The sequence below is a fragment of the Zonotrichia albicollis genome, chromosome Z (assembly GCF_047830755.1).
Source record: "Zonotrichia albicollis isolate bZonAlb1 chromosome Z, bZonAlb1.hap1, whole genome shotgun sequence".
Taxonomy (NCBI): domain Eukaryota; kingdom Metazoa; phylum Chordata; class Aves; order Passeriformes; family Passerellidae; genus Zonotrichia; species Zonotrichia albicollis.
This window is the reverse complement of record NC_133860.1, coordinates 60,095,938-60,109,440: the sequence shown is the minus strand read 5'-3', so window position 1 is coordinate 60,109,440 and position 13,503 is coordinate 60,095,938. Positions and strand designations below refer to the sequence as shown.

Sequence of the window (13,503 nt, the reverse complement as noted above, 5' to 3'; positions counted from 1 at the left end):
AACAGGTGCAGAATCCCTTTTGAAGTGGAGTCCATTTTATAAACTTTGGGTTCCAGGTGCATTTCTTTGGTTCCATCCATTTCATGTACGCAGCCATCTGCTAGGAAACCATCTTCTGTTTTCTCAATCTACAAGACAATTACTTATTTTGAAAATAAATTAGTTTTTCTAATTTACATGACCATTTCATCTTTCAATACAAAAGCTGTAATTATTTAACTCCTAGTGAATTCTTAAAGTGTATTTACACTTCCTCTCATGCATCTTAAGCATTCATACATCTTCCAGCCAAGTACTGCATTCTTCTGATTTAAGCTGTCATCTTCAAGCCACCCACACATGGCGGTTTGGTGTAGGTATTTTTCAGATCAGTTTTTAAATAAACCAATCCACAGATGCAGATGAATAGAATGGATTGTGAAAGTTAAGGACTGATTTGCAAATTAAGTGGGCTGTTTTCGAGATGGGGTTTGCCACAGCCAGGCTGGCATATACAGCAAGTTGTCCTGCCTCTTGGACCTTGACTAGGGAGATTGTGTCTGGCATGCCTGTGGGGCTTTCTTTGACTTGACTGACAAGCCAGACTTGTGTGAGCCCTTTGGGCAACCTACTATGAAATTTTGCTAAAAAAACTTCTTTCCTCAGTCAGTACAGACCCTGGAGCAACCTCTGAGTCAGCTTCAGGCCACTGTCTCAGTCTTTCCTCAGATCTCCAGTCTTTTTCCAAATAACTTGAGCGGCCGTGTAAAAGACTGGCCTTACCTACCGCCTGCTCTTTGTCATCTCAGTGCTTTTCTTCCTCTTACAGAAATAGTGTTTTGTTTCTTTTCTTCTCCATCACGTTTTCACCCTGTCATCTTTTTGCATCTTTATGGGTGTCTTTCCCAGTCTAAGCTGGTTTTGGTTGTTAGCTGGTTCTCTGGTTTGTGCTGGAGAAGGGTTCTTGATGTTTTCTTCTGCGACAAAATTGGGAATGCCTGGGCCCATAAAGATTGATACCTGGATTTAAATTAACTAAAACATACACAACTTCTCAGGATCGAGACCTAATCTTGGAAATAGTCTGTTGGAAAATTGGTGTTAAATGTTATCTAGGTACAGTGTTTAGAGTTTAGCATGTTTTGTATTTTGAAAACTTCTTAACTTAGCAACAGATGGCAGGTACTTTAATAATGGACCCCATGTTTGTTACATATTTTTTTCTTACAGACTTTTAAGATAGGACATAACATGACTGAAAAGTGTTATACTTTTAAATATAAATATATTATTTAAAATAATAACTTTATCCATATTAGGGTTTTTTTGTGGATTTACATTGCTGAGGATTAACTATTATAAATAGTAGTTTTCTGCTTTCCATATTTTTATGAGCTTCAATGGAAGAGTAAAAAATCTGCTTAGAGTTTTCTGCAAAAGAAATCACAAGGATACATTTTACTTCTGATTAGAAAGTTGTGGATGACTTGTTTTGGTTTCACCACTGATTATTACCACTGATTATTAATAAAATATAAGATGTGTGCTCTTTAAAATAAGAAAGCTAGAAACCTGTCAGTTTAATTCATCTGCTGTGAATCAAACAAAGAATAGGATAGGATAGGATAGGATAGGATAGGATAGGATAGGATAGGATAGGATAGGATAGGATAGGATAGGATAGGAAAGGAAGACTGGTTTTTACTTGATTTAGTAAACATGATTATTACTGAATTAAATTTTGGATTTTTTTTTGTCAGAACATGATTTTTTCCAATATGTTTTGACAGTGCCGTCAGCTATGAGAAACTACTGACTGTAGATATTCTCTGCCAGAATGATGAATCTGTTTCCAGTAAGCTGGTTGCTTCATCTTGTTGGATATACTCTTGGGCATTTATCACGTAATTCCCTTAATTCAAACCAGTTGTGTAAATATTTTGTAAATGATGAATTACTCACAGTAAATAAATATTCATACAAAATCAACTATTTGTTAAATTTTTTTAAATACTGTTCAATAGTTTTTATACTAGAAATTAGCAGTCTTTTGTTTACTGTGTCTTTTCACAATAAACAAACTTTAAATATGAAATAATGTATCTAAAAATGCTAGTTGCAATTATTACAACATTGACTCTATACCATTTCAGGTAAGAACACATTTACACTGCAACTGTATGTTAAATGCTTTTATCAGCATAGTGAGTAGTACCAGATCACTAGTCCTTGAAATAACATGTCATTAAATTTGTGAAGATGAAACAACTATTCTCCCATCAAATTCTGCACTACATTTAGATGAAATGCCTTGGTTAAGTAATGTCTTTGAAGACTGGATGTTACTTCCTTTAGCTCTGATTATAGCTGGCAGACACTGTGTGTTCTTTGTGTATTACCAAAACAGAACATCTATCTGTGGCATACTCCATCTTTTCTTCATAAATGGATGCAGCTTCAGTGTGGTGGATGTATTATAGTGTTTTGTTTACATCTGATTAATTTGGTCTTACAGCTTTTGTGTGTGCAAGTTTGTTACCCCTACTAGTGAATATGTATGATTGATGCAGTGAATTGTTGGTTCCTGTTCTGTAAATATTAATCAAAGAGTATGCTCCTCTGCTAAAAGGCTTTTCAGTGTAGGAGGCAGCCAAACAACTATAGTCTGCTTTTTTTTGCTCTTTAATCATTATTGTGTAAGACACTGGCAAGAACAGTTTTTTTTTAATCTATAAACACTCTTTCATGCTTCAACATATCCATTGTTTGGTCAAAGTTATGAAATATTGTTGCTCAATGAAACTTTGTTTTCAGCATTTCCTGGTAAAGCAGTAATACAAGAGATAAAACAGTAAAGGAAGGGGCAGATAATTAAGTAAAGAAAAATACTAGGAATACGTGCAAGAAAGAGGCAGAAGATGCAGAGTCAGTAAATACAGCCTCATATGGTTTCAGGTCTTATGATTTGGACAAATTTTCTTTAATCAAAAGCCAAACTGGATGCTTTTCTAGATTCCATGGCTGCCATGAAAGGAATAATTTGTGACTAAAATATTTTTAAGGAGAATAAGGTAGACATTTGCTATGTTCCAATGTGTGTTTAAAATGTGTATAAGAATAGATGTTGATTAGTTGACAGTTTATTTGGGTAAGAAATTAAAAGACATTCAATGTTTAAATAAAAACCCCAGTAAATGTTTGGTGGGGATGGTAGTGGTGGAACAGCTCAGTATCAGAAGCAGTGAGTTTCTTGAAAATACAGATCACATTTTTCTGGCATGTAGGTCTGGTATAAATTTGATAGATACCGCTTTAGTCATTCTCCATGAATGTCACCAGTGAGGCAGGCCAAGGCCGAAGGGAAGGCTTATGCTTCAGAGTTTGTAGTGTTTTTTGGGATCCAGTGTGGGATTGCTTTCGTGTATGTGCATCCCTTGCCCCTTTCTTAAAGATGTCCCTATATTGTGCTGGTAGCAGAATTTTACCCTAGCACTATGACTTAGCTTTAGAAATTAGCAGAATTAGCAGAATTTATTGAATGTCTCTTGCCCTTGACCATTAGGACTGACTTGCTAAAATCCTCTCAAGCACTGCAGGATCATAGAGAATATCACATTATTTGTATTTATAATGCTTTTATTCTACAAATTTTATTTCAATAGTTATAATAATTTTTTTCATTCCTCCAGTTTTTGACTGGAAAATGTAACTCAGTTTTTGTTATATACCATCATCTTGTACTATTCTAGAAAGACAGAAATCCTCCAAACTATCTACAATTTTGTATTTTGTAAGATGTTGAAAGGCAGATCTGATTTTATGGAACAAAATACAGTAGTACTGAAGCTTGTGGTTCAGAATAATAGTAGTTGAAAGCTGAATTATTAAATCACAAAAAATTTAGTTTGTTTCCAGTCAGTTTATTTATCTCATAATGTATTGCAAGTATTTTCAGGAAACATCACTGAGAACTGAATGGCTTGAATAAAATACTGGTGGCTTAGTCCACATTATGTAGTAGAAATTAAAATATTTTGTTAGTTGAACACACATTTGCACAGTGTTATACTGCCCAGCTTTGCACAACTCCTACAAATATTCCTCTTGCATATATACATATATTTACATTTAAATATATTAGCATGATCTTGCAGAAATAAGTTTTTGGAAAGAAATTTTTGCTTACAGATTGTTTTTGTAAATTGAGTATTTGTTTCAGATCCATGTCAAAATGGTAGATCTTGTGATTTTCAAAATCCTTTTCCTGGATAAAGGCTGTTTCTGCTGTCTTAATTCATAAACATGTGCTTCAGTGATTTGAATCTATGTCTTCCATTTTGATGATGGTTATTCCCACATTCTCACTATTTGTTAGTTCTCAGAAGTTAATTGTTAGTCCAGCTAAGCAATCTTCATTTCTGGTTAATGTAGTTACTGCTTATTGACTTTCTGAAAATGCTGATAAGTCAAAGAAGTTTTAAACGTGCTAGGAAAGGCTAACTCTTGTAAAGTTGGATGCTTTTTTCCACTGATCTGCACCTGTCATTGTTCTTCCCTAGTTTTTGTAATCACGCTTCAATTTTGTAACAATTATGCAGGAGTAAGATGAGGAAAAAACACGGCTTCTTAAAGACCTTGTCTAGTAATACTTTTAGTTTCATTTACCTGTAAATATTGTCCCTAAGGTGCAAATTCTAGAATGGATTTATTAAGGTATATTTTCTTTTTAAGTATAGTTCTTTGAAAGTGGTGATTTATATCATAAAAATATGTAGTGTTCGAAAGAAACAGAGGGTTTGGATGTGTTAATTACTGTCAAGTAGTATTTCTTCAGCTTTTGGCTGATACAAGTAAGATAACTTGTCTGTAATAGAACAGAATCTCTAGTAATAGGACCTATTTTCAGTTATTTACATGTCTTTCTAAGAAACAGGGCAATTGATTTTAATTTAGATGTGGTATGAAAAAGTGAAGAAGGTACTTAATATTGCCATTGTACTAGTTGAATTTCTGTATGTCTGTGTAATTGTTTGTGGAATTTAAAATAAAAATACTTGAGATGAGCAAGGCATCTACATTTGTGGTATAGATACATGGGAAACTAATAGTTGCATTTTGTCTTTTTACAAACTCTAGGGGGGACACAAAGATTACCTCGCACAATTGGAGTGTCATTGGCAAAAGAACTAATCTTCTCTGCACGCATTGTAGATGGTGAGGAAGCAAAATCGATAGGATTGATTAGCCATGTGGTAGAACAGAATGAAGCAGGGGATGCTGCATACAGAAGAGCATTAGCTCTGGCGAGAGAATTCTTACCTCAGGTATTACAAATTATTTTTATTTTGGTTTTTAGTTTTTACCAAATAATAACACTGAAAAAGAAACAGCTGTATTAAAGAGAACTGTCACAGAATTATGTATCAAAAGCTGTGCTAATTACGTAAGAAGTAATCCGAAGTTTTCTCTCTTATATTGAATGGTATTATTTGGTAATTATTTCATAGTGAAACAAAAAACCTCCATCAGTCCTCATCTTGCCATGATCTGGTCTGTGTTTTCATGAAATATTCTGGCTTTCAACTTTTAAACAAGAAAAGAAAAATATACAGGTTTAATTTTTAGTATAGCAGTTATTTTAATGGATTACTTTGTTGCTGTGGAGCTCCTCAGAAGAGAGGCAAAACATCCTTATTAGAAAATTCATAGAAGGCAGAAAAAGAAAATAATTAGTGAATGACTTTATTGGATCACAAGTGTAACAGCTAAAATTCTTCATTGAAATGTAAAATGTTACAGCTTAGGCATGGCATTTATTGGTGGTTATTTGTGTCTTAAGCACCTTGATAGAATAAAAGTACAGTAAAAATTTTAACATACAGTGGTTCTGGAAAGTTGATTGACGGTTACAATTTTTTATTAGTACTGTCTCATAAGCGTTTGGCTTTTCCCAAATCAACAGGCCTGAATATCCAGAACCTGATGCTGATGAATATGCACAGGACTAAGATGATTCCCAAAGATGTCTTGCAGTTCTGCAGCACATTGGAGGCAAATGTGAGAATCCCTGTGCTTACTGGGGATCTCAGCTGCTCATGGGAGAGTGTCATCACTTGACCAGAGCAGGCTTTGCAATAGCATTCTGTAGGTTTGAAGCTTGCATCAGTGAATTTTATTTCATGATTACATATTTTCACATGTCTCCATTGTGCAGTAGTAGGGATATAGGACTGACCTTGCAAAAACCCATAATGATGTACCTTAAAGTGGCCACTCTGAGCCTTGTTTTGAAGGAAATTGATAAAGCTTGACAAATGTGGACACACTCAGCACCTTTGAAGCATAAACCAAACACAATAATTAGGTTCTTTTGAAAATAGAATAGTTTTACTTTTTCTTAATATTCAAACTATCAGTTTAGAAGCGTCTACTACAGTGATAAAATCTAGGATATATGACTTATATACTGTAAATTTAACAAAAGTCCAAAGTCTAGATGATCCTAATATACAATTAGGATTATGTGCAGACTCTTCTGTTATAAATCTTGCAGGTTTTGATAACATGTAAATAAACTTTTTCTCTCATTTTAGGGACCAGTAGCAATGAGAGTTGCAAAACTGGCTATCAATCAGGGAATGGAGGTAAGGATCTGTACTTTCAATGAGAGTAGGCTGGAAGTCAGGTTGACAACAGTTGTACTGAGGTGAAATTCTCTTTCTAGAACTGTTTTTATTTTATTGTTGTGTAGTCTTTCAAAGTCAGTTTGGTCAAAACTTTCTAAAGAATGAAACATAATTTTTTAAATCTCAGGCTGCTGAGATGCTGATTTCTGTAACAAGGCTCAGTAACCTCAAGAGTAGTGTAATCTGCTAATTATTAATAGTAGAAAGTAAACATAAACTACTGTGAACAAATAGTGTTTCAAATCTCAGGTGGGAAAAATTATCAAGTCATACTCTGTTAAGTCTGTCAAGCTCTCAGTGTTTAGTAACTAATAAAGTCAAAGGCTGAAGGGCATATTATTTTTTAAAAATAGTTTAATAGCAGTTAGTGTTAAAATTGTACCTGGAACCTGATTTCATGTTTGATTCTGATTACCACTCCATTGCCACACTATTGACCTAGCTCTAAAGCTCATTTAAATTCCCATCTGGACATGTGTTTTACTTTAGTTTTACATAACCTAATGCTGAGTTCAGCAGGTCTGTTCATTTTTGAAGTTAGGCTCTGCACCAAAACACTTTGTAGCTCAACGTGTTACAAGGGAAAGAGGATCATACCATGTGCAGCATATGAGTCCAAGACGATGAATTTGTCCTTTTTTCTTAAAAGTCACAAAAAAACCCAGTGACCTCAGCAACGCATAGTACCAGTAAGTGGTGGCCTGAGAATCAAACTCAGATGCCATTGAACAGAGTATGTTAGTTTTCCACAGCAAATAATGGTGGAATTTGAGATTGATTTCAATACCCATGGTTCAAAATGCTACAAGCTAAGTTATCTGACTGCCAGATACAGTGGATTGAAAGGTCGAAATAATGGTGTTTAGGGAATTAGGGATGATAGGGTTAGATGGACTCTGAATGATCATCTCTAATTCAATCTTGAGGCCCAAGACAAGATCTACTGTATCAAAACCAATCAAGCCAAATGGTTGTCCAAGCTGTTGTTACAAAACTACCATGGTACGGATTTCATGGCTTCATTTGATAATTTATGCTATAACTTATCTCCCCTTGAAGACTGATTGTGGTGCATAGCCCTAGTCCTTCCAGTGGCCAAGGGGAGAGCTACTGAATTCTGTAGCATCTGGTGCTTAAGACAGATGGAGAAATCACGAGGCTAAAATTCAGCCTTTTCAACTGTTCAGGACATCTCACAAAGAAAAGAAATGTATTAAACATAGATAATTATGGTGATGATGCAGGACAGACATAGTCATCTTTGTTTTTCTGTTTTAAATCCTTTTGAACTTGAATTTGTTTTTATTTTGTGGCATGCTATCCTATTGTTATATGACAATTTGAAGGTACATTGTTTCAGAAGAAAAATTATGTAATCATACAGTGCATCTTTTCCTCTGTAGTAAATTAAATTATTATAAATGTACAGGTAATCATTTCTACCTAACCAGATGACTTATAGTAAACAGCAGACTTTTTTTGAGTGTAGTGCATGCTAGTTGTGTGGCTAAATCAGGAGTCATTTACAGAAATACTAACCACTCTTACCACATGTCAGTGTAGCATTTATAGTAGTAGAAGAACTTTGCACAAGTATTTTAGTATATGGCATATAAAAACACAATATTTATGTTAGCTGTGAGTTGTAATTTAGATATTATGAATAATATATAATAAATAAAAATTCTTGTAAAAACCATTGTATTCTTTTCCTCAGGTCGACTTAGTAACAGGTTTAGCAATTGAAGAAGCTTGTTATGCTCAGGTATGTAAATATGATTACATGAAGAGAACACAGAAAACAGGCTTTGTGATGCCTTTTGTGAAACATGCAGAAATGTAACTAGATATTGCTTTGTGATTTCTTCTGCAAACTTTTAGGCATTTTATTTAAACATCCATTTACTTGGTCTGATTTTGTAAGAAATTTAAGGGAGGAGATGTAGTTCAGGACACATCAGTACCAGTACTGTTAGGGTGAAGCCATACACCTAGCCAGTCATACACTACCATGCCAGTCCAAGAACTGCCTTGCTTTTGCTTTGTTTTGGTTTAACATGAAAGAATACAAAGGACGCTTCACTAACACATGCACTAGTGACATATGTGCTAACCAATAAAAATGGTTATGATGGAAATAGAAGCATCAGCATTATATGCTTATTTAAGATGTGGTAATCAGATTATTAACCTTCTCCCCCCTCCCAAAAATCCAAAATTAACCCAAACTTAAAACCTCAAGAAGCCCAAACCCCACTTTCCTTTCTTTGCCCCACCTCCCGCCCCCAAAAGAAGAACAAAACCACAACAAACCTCAAATCCTACAGAATTTTTTAAACTAATCTGTTTGGAGAAAAGGTACTCCTTTCTCCACCCAAATTGTTCATCAGCCTTTTGTCATGCCCTTGAAGTGCCTGATACATTCCTGTATCTTGGATGCATTGAAGAACTAGGATTTGTATGAAAATATTTTTCTTGGTATTGTTTTTGTTGTCAATAATGAATTGTTACTCTGCTCATTGCAGACCATCCCAACAAAAGATAGAATTGAAGGCCTTCTTGCATTTAAGGAGAAGAGACCTCCTCGCTACAAGGGAGAATAAAAGAATCTGATGCCTTTAAAATACAGGGGGATAAAAGTACTTCTATGAGGACCATTAAGGTGCACTTTGCATCTGCACCTGGAATATCACAATCACCAAAGTAACAGCAAATCATACAGATATTACAACATTTTGAATGTGTCCATACTTGTACGAAGCCAAGATAGAAATGTGTGTCACCTCATGCTCATTACAATTTCTGATGGTTGATCTGTGTAATGACAAAGTTACAGGTTCATGCAGCATTTTTAAAATTTCACATGTAGAAACATATCATTCCACAACTGAAAAAGCTCTGTAATTCTTTACATAGAAAAAATGTATCTGTGATGTTAAGCATAAATCTGCTATATCATTTTATCAAAACAAAAGCAACTACTGAACACCAAAAATAAGAAATTGTACCAAATATGCATTTAAATGATTCTGTATATCAGTAAAAATTATATTTGAGTATTCTGTCGGAATATCTATATTATTAATAAAGCTAGGGGAAATGAAAAGGATTATAATTTAGAAAATGTTAAGCTTTGTTTATCTTACTTCCTCTATCATAAGCAAAATGAAAATCACTTTAGGACTTAATGGTGTCCTTTTGATAAAGTTGGTGCCATTATATTCATTTAATTGTATTAAATGAAGACATTTTTGAGGCCAGCCTTTAATTACACATTCTTGTATGTTAAACCTGTCTTTGTCTTGCGTTTTTCCAACATATCATCTGATCAACACTGCAATGGAACTTTATTTCATTTACCCCAGTTGTTTTAAATTTTTGATGATTGTATTAAAGATGGTTGTGCGGGGATATGACCAATGTGCTGTAAGAGAACCTAGAATTATCTTAATCTCCAGAATATTTCTTTTGCAAGTTTTATGAATGTATATTTATGTACAACAGAAATGATGGTGAAAGGTTCTTTATTTTGTGTTGGCCTCAGAGTTCTTTTCATGCATTGCAAGAGAAATGCAGTAGGTTTCAAGGTAAGAAAACTTGTGATTCATATTGTGTATTTGCAGTGGATGCAGCATATATAGCAAATGTCTGGAAATAACCTCGTAGAAAGTATTTTTGTTAATTTGACTGGAAAATAAACATGGCTTAGCAGTCCAAGGCTGTCTTTTTATATGAAAACAAATTTATTCCTGCTGGGTTGCCATTGGCTCATGGAACTTGTGCATGCTTTGCTGTTTCTGCAACATTAGCTATGGTCACTGTCCATATCTATGATGATAAAGCAGCTCATCAACATGAAATGACAAGAACTCATTTAAATTCATATTTAGACATATCATTACATGTAAATTGATTATAACTGGTAGAGCTCACACTTTGTTGACTGGTAAACTTGCTGACTCGATCATTTCTTGCACAATAATTTGCAAATAAAGTATTAGTACTTGTTTTGATAGTTATATAAAGCCTAGAGGGTCATTTTCTCATGTTTTTAAAATGCTAACATGTCATTTTCATTTTTACTGACTACAAAATAATTATGTTAATAGGAAAAAAAATATTAAGCATTTGCTGGTGAGTTTCTGTTGCATAACTTTGATATACATTCTGCTTATTGAGCTGCCTCTGTTTCTACCAAGCACTGATTAAGTAGCTTCTGTGAATGCCTATTTAAAAGCATCTAAAAACTTTACATAGTGTGGCATATGACTATATAGATTCGTGCCTTTAACTAGGAGTTTTGATCTCAGAAAATAATTTTAGCGTCACAGTGGTTTCTGCATTCCTTTTCTCAAGAGAAGACAGTGCCATATCAGAGCAATTTGAGTTTCTTCTTTGAAGTGAACAGTTTGAATATTATTACAAAGTGAGTATCAGTACAACAGTTTTTAAAGGTACTTTGGAGTGATGTTGAAGTAGTTCTGGAGGAACAATATTTTAGTGATGTGTTAATCACTTACTATCTCATTTATTAAGTGTCATGTTATGAGGGGTGCAGTGCTCATAATCAATAGTAGTATTAGAACTTTGCTTCCATGAGAGGGTTATTTGTAACAAAAATGCTCATATAAAGACTGACTTTTCCTTATGAAAGGTGTAATCTGGCAAATCCTCCTTCAAGCACTTAGGCTCAGCTCTAAGTGAGTTCAAGTTTACTTCCAGTTCCTGGTAAAGCCATGCTTTTCTCTATAATACCTCATGGATAAGTGAGCCCTGGTCTCCACTGGTGTTCTGAAAAGTTATCTCATGGTCCCTAGACATAAGCAACTTTTTCTCCTGCTCCTGCTGAGTTCAAGTGGATAGTGAGTTCTACACTTCACTGAGTTGGACATTGAAAAGTTATAAGACAGGTGGGTGCATTACCCATTATTAGTTATCAGCTAATAACTTCTCAGCATTTGTAAGTCAATTTGCTGAATTGCCTAGAAATTCTCAGTTTCATGCAGAAATTAATGTGTGACTTTGTATAACACATACAATTTTAGCCTTTAATGTAGCAAACTCTCTATATTTTCAACATTGCTGAAGTAACTCACATTCTTAGTTGTTTTATTGAATTTCTGGATAAAGTTTTCCTGATTGTCTGCATGCCTGTAGTCAGTTCAATGCTTTTGAGTAGATCACCTGTAATGAAAAAAAGATGTGTTTTATTTATTCTAATATTATGTATTGATACAGTTAAGTGCTTTTGGAGGTGTTTTCTATGGAACCTTTTTATGACGTTTGCAGTCATTGGTGCCCAGTTATCTGCTGAGATTAGAGAGGGGATTTATTTACAATTTTTAAAAATGTACTTTAAAAAAATCATTGTTCATCTGAGTGGTGTGCATTGAGCTTTCAATGTGCTTTCATGTCTCACTTGCGGAATTTTAGCCTTGTTCTTGAACGTAATGGCACTGCTGAAAAGCTGTAGGGCTTCATTGTCTTCTGAGGCTGATACAATCTGTGTACTCAAAGTGTGATAAAGTTCATGATGATGTGGTTAAGATGTTATTTTCTGCACACTTCTAGAAAGAGAGCTGTCTCCAAAAATGAGAAAAAGAAAAATGGCAAGCAGATAAACCAAAGGAAGAGCTGTTTTCAGCTAAAGGTAATAAAATTTCTCTTGTCTACTTTGTGGGATTACAATGACTTTTTTTTCTATTGCCCTTTTCTCCTGTTGGCTTTTCTTTCCTCTAAGTCTCAGACATGAATGTGCAGGGAACAGTTTTAAAAATTTGTATGGGTTGTTTTCACATTAAGAGCATTGATATTTTATAAACAACATTAGTAGAGGTTAAAAAATTTTCGTGAAAGTTGTTTGAAAGATGTAATCAGAAATTACTGCGTTATCACTAAAGATTAGGTAATATGCCTTTTTATTATAGGTTTAAATCATGCTCTGTTTTAACCTTGGAACACAGTTAAATGGAGGTTTTTCTAGTTATGCAGAATGTGCTATGTTTACACAGTGTGTTCGTTATTCTTTATAATATATGCGTGTGTATACTGGCGTGTCTTATGCATGCATGTGTATGTGTATGTGCCTATGTATGTGTGTACATGTAAATAAAATTATCCAGACTGTCAAGCAAGACCACATCAAGCCCTCAGGATGTGATACTACTATTCTGCTTCAGAAGTTTTGAATTTGTTTATGCAAGAGCACAACCAGCAGAACAGTGGGCCCCACAGAGCACGTACCATGACTGCTACAAATGGGCGCGCTTATGTTGTGTTCTGTGGCACAGCAGTTCTACTGCTTCTGCAGCAGGCAAGGAGTGAGGAAATGCACGTGTGTTACCATGTATCTGGTCGTGTACTTATGGTAGTTCAAGGCTAGAATAAATGCAGTAGGAGCCAGCATGAGTTCTTAAGTTTCAACAAAGGTGTGGCACCCAGATAGCACATTCCTCCCAGTGCTATAATATCATTTGCTCCTGCAGTTTGGAGAGGCCTGCAGCAATCATGAGCAGCTCATTAATCAGCCACTGTCACAGATTATAAGATCAGTGTCTACCCCCTTTAAATAAGTCTAGACTTAGATTTCATCTTCAGCTTTTATCTAGTAGATAATTCTTCCAAGGACACTCATTCACATGGGAAGAAATATGAAGTATGTTAAAAGAATTTATTACAGAGGGTGTGAACATTCTGTGTCAAAGCTAACTCCCATTTGCAATACTTGAGTTCAAAATAGTACATTAACCCTCTAAGGCATAGTCTGTACATTTATGTTTATACAAAGTTCTGGCTAGTGAGTACAATCCTTTGATTATAATTTCTGAAGCATATGCTA

At 34.6% G+C, this 13,503-nt stretch overlaps 1 protein-coding gene across 2 annotated transcripts in view; it reads left to right on the top strand.

The window, feature by feature from the left end:
- The window catches only part of AUH (AU RNA binding methylglutaconyl-CoA hydratase), a 112,408-nt gene extending 102,026 nt beyond the window's left edge, over nucleotides 1-10,382 (top strand). For both annotated transcript variants that reach the window (XM_026792898.2, XM_026792897.2), the window contains 4 exons: nucleotides 5,116-5,303; nucleotides 6,573-6,623; nucleotides 8,383-8,430; nucleotides 9,191-10,382. In XM_026792898.2, coding sequence (XP_026648699.1) covers nucleotides 5,116-5,303; nucleotides 6,573-6,623; nucleotides 8,383-8,430; nucleotides 9,191-9,268 — 365 coding nt within the window. In that variant the 3' untranslated portion in view covers nucleotides 9,269-10,382. The remainder of the gene's footprint in view (nucleotides 1-5,115; nucleotides 5,304-6,572; nucleotides 6,624-8,382; nucleotides 8,431-9,190) is intronic.
- The last annotated feature ends 3,121 nt before the right edge of the window (nucleotides 10,383-13,503 follow it).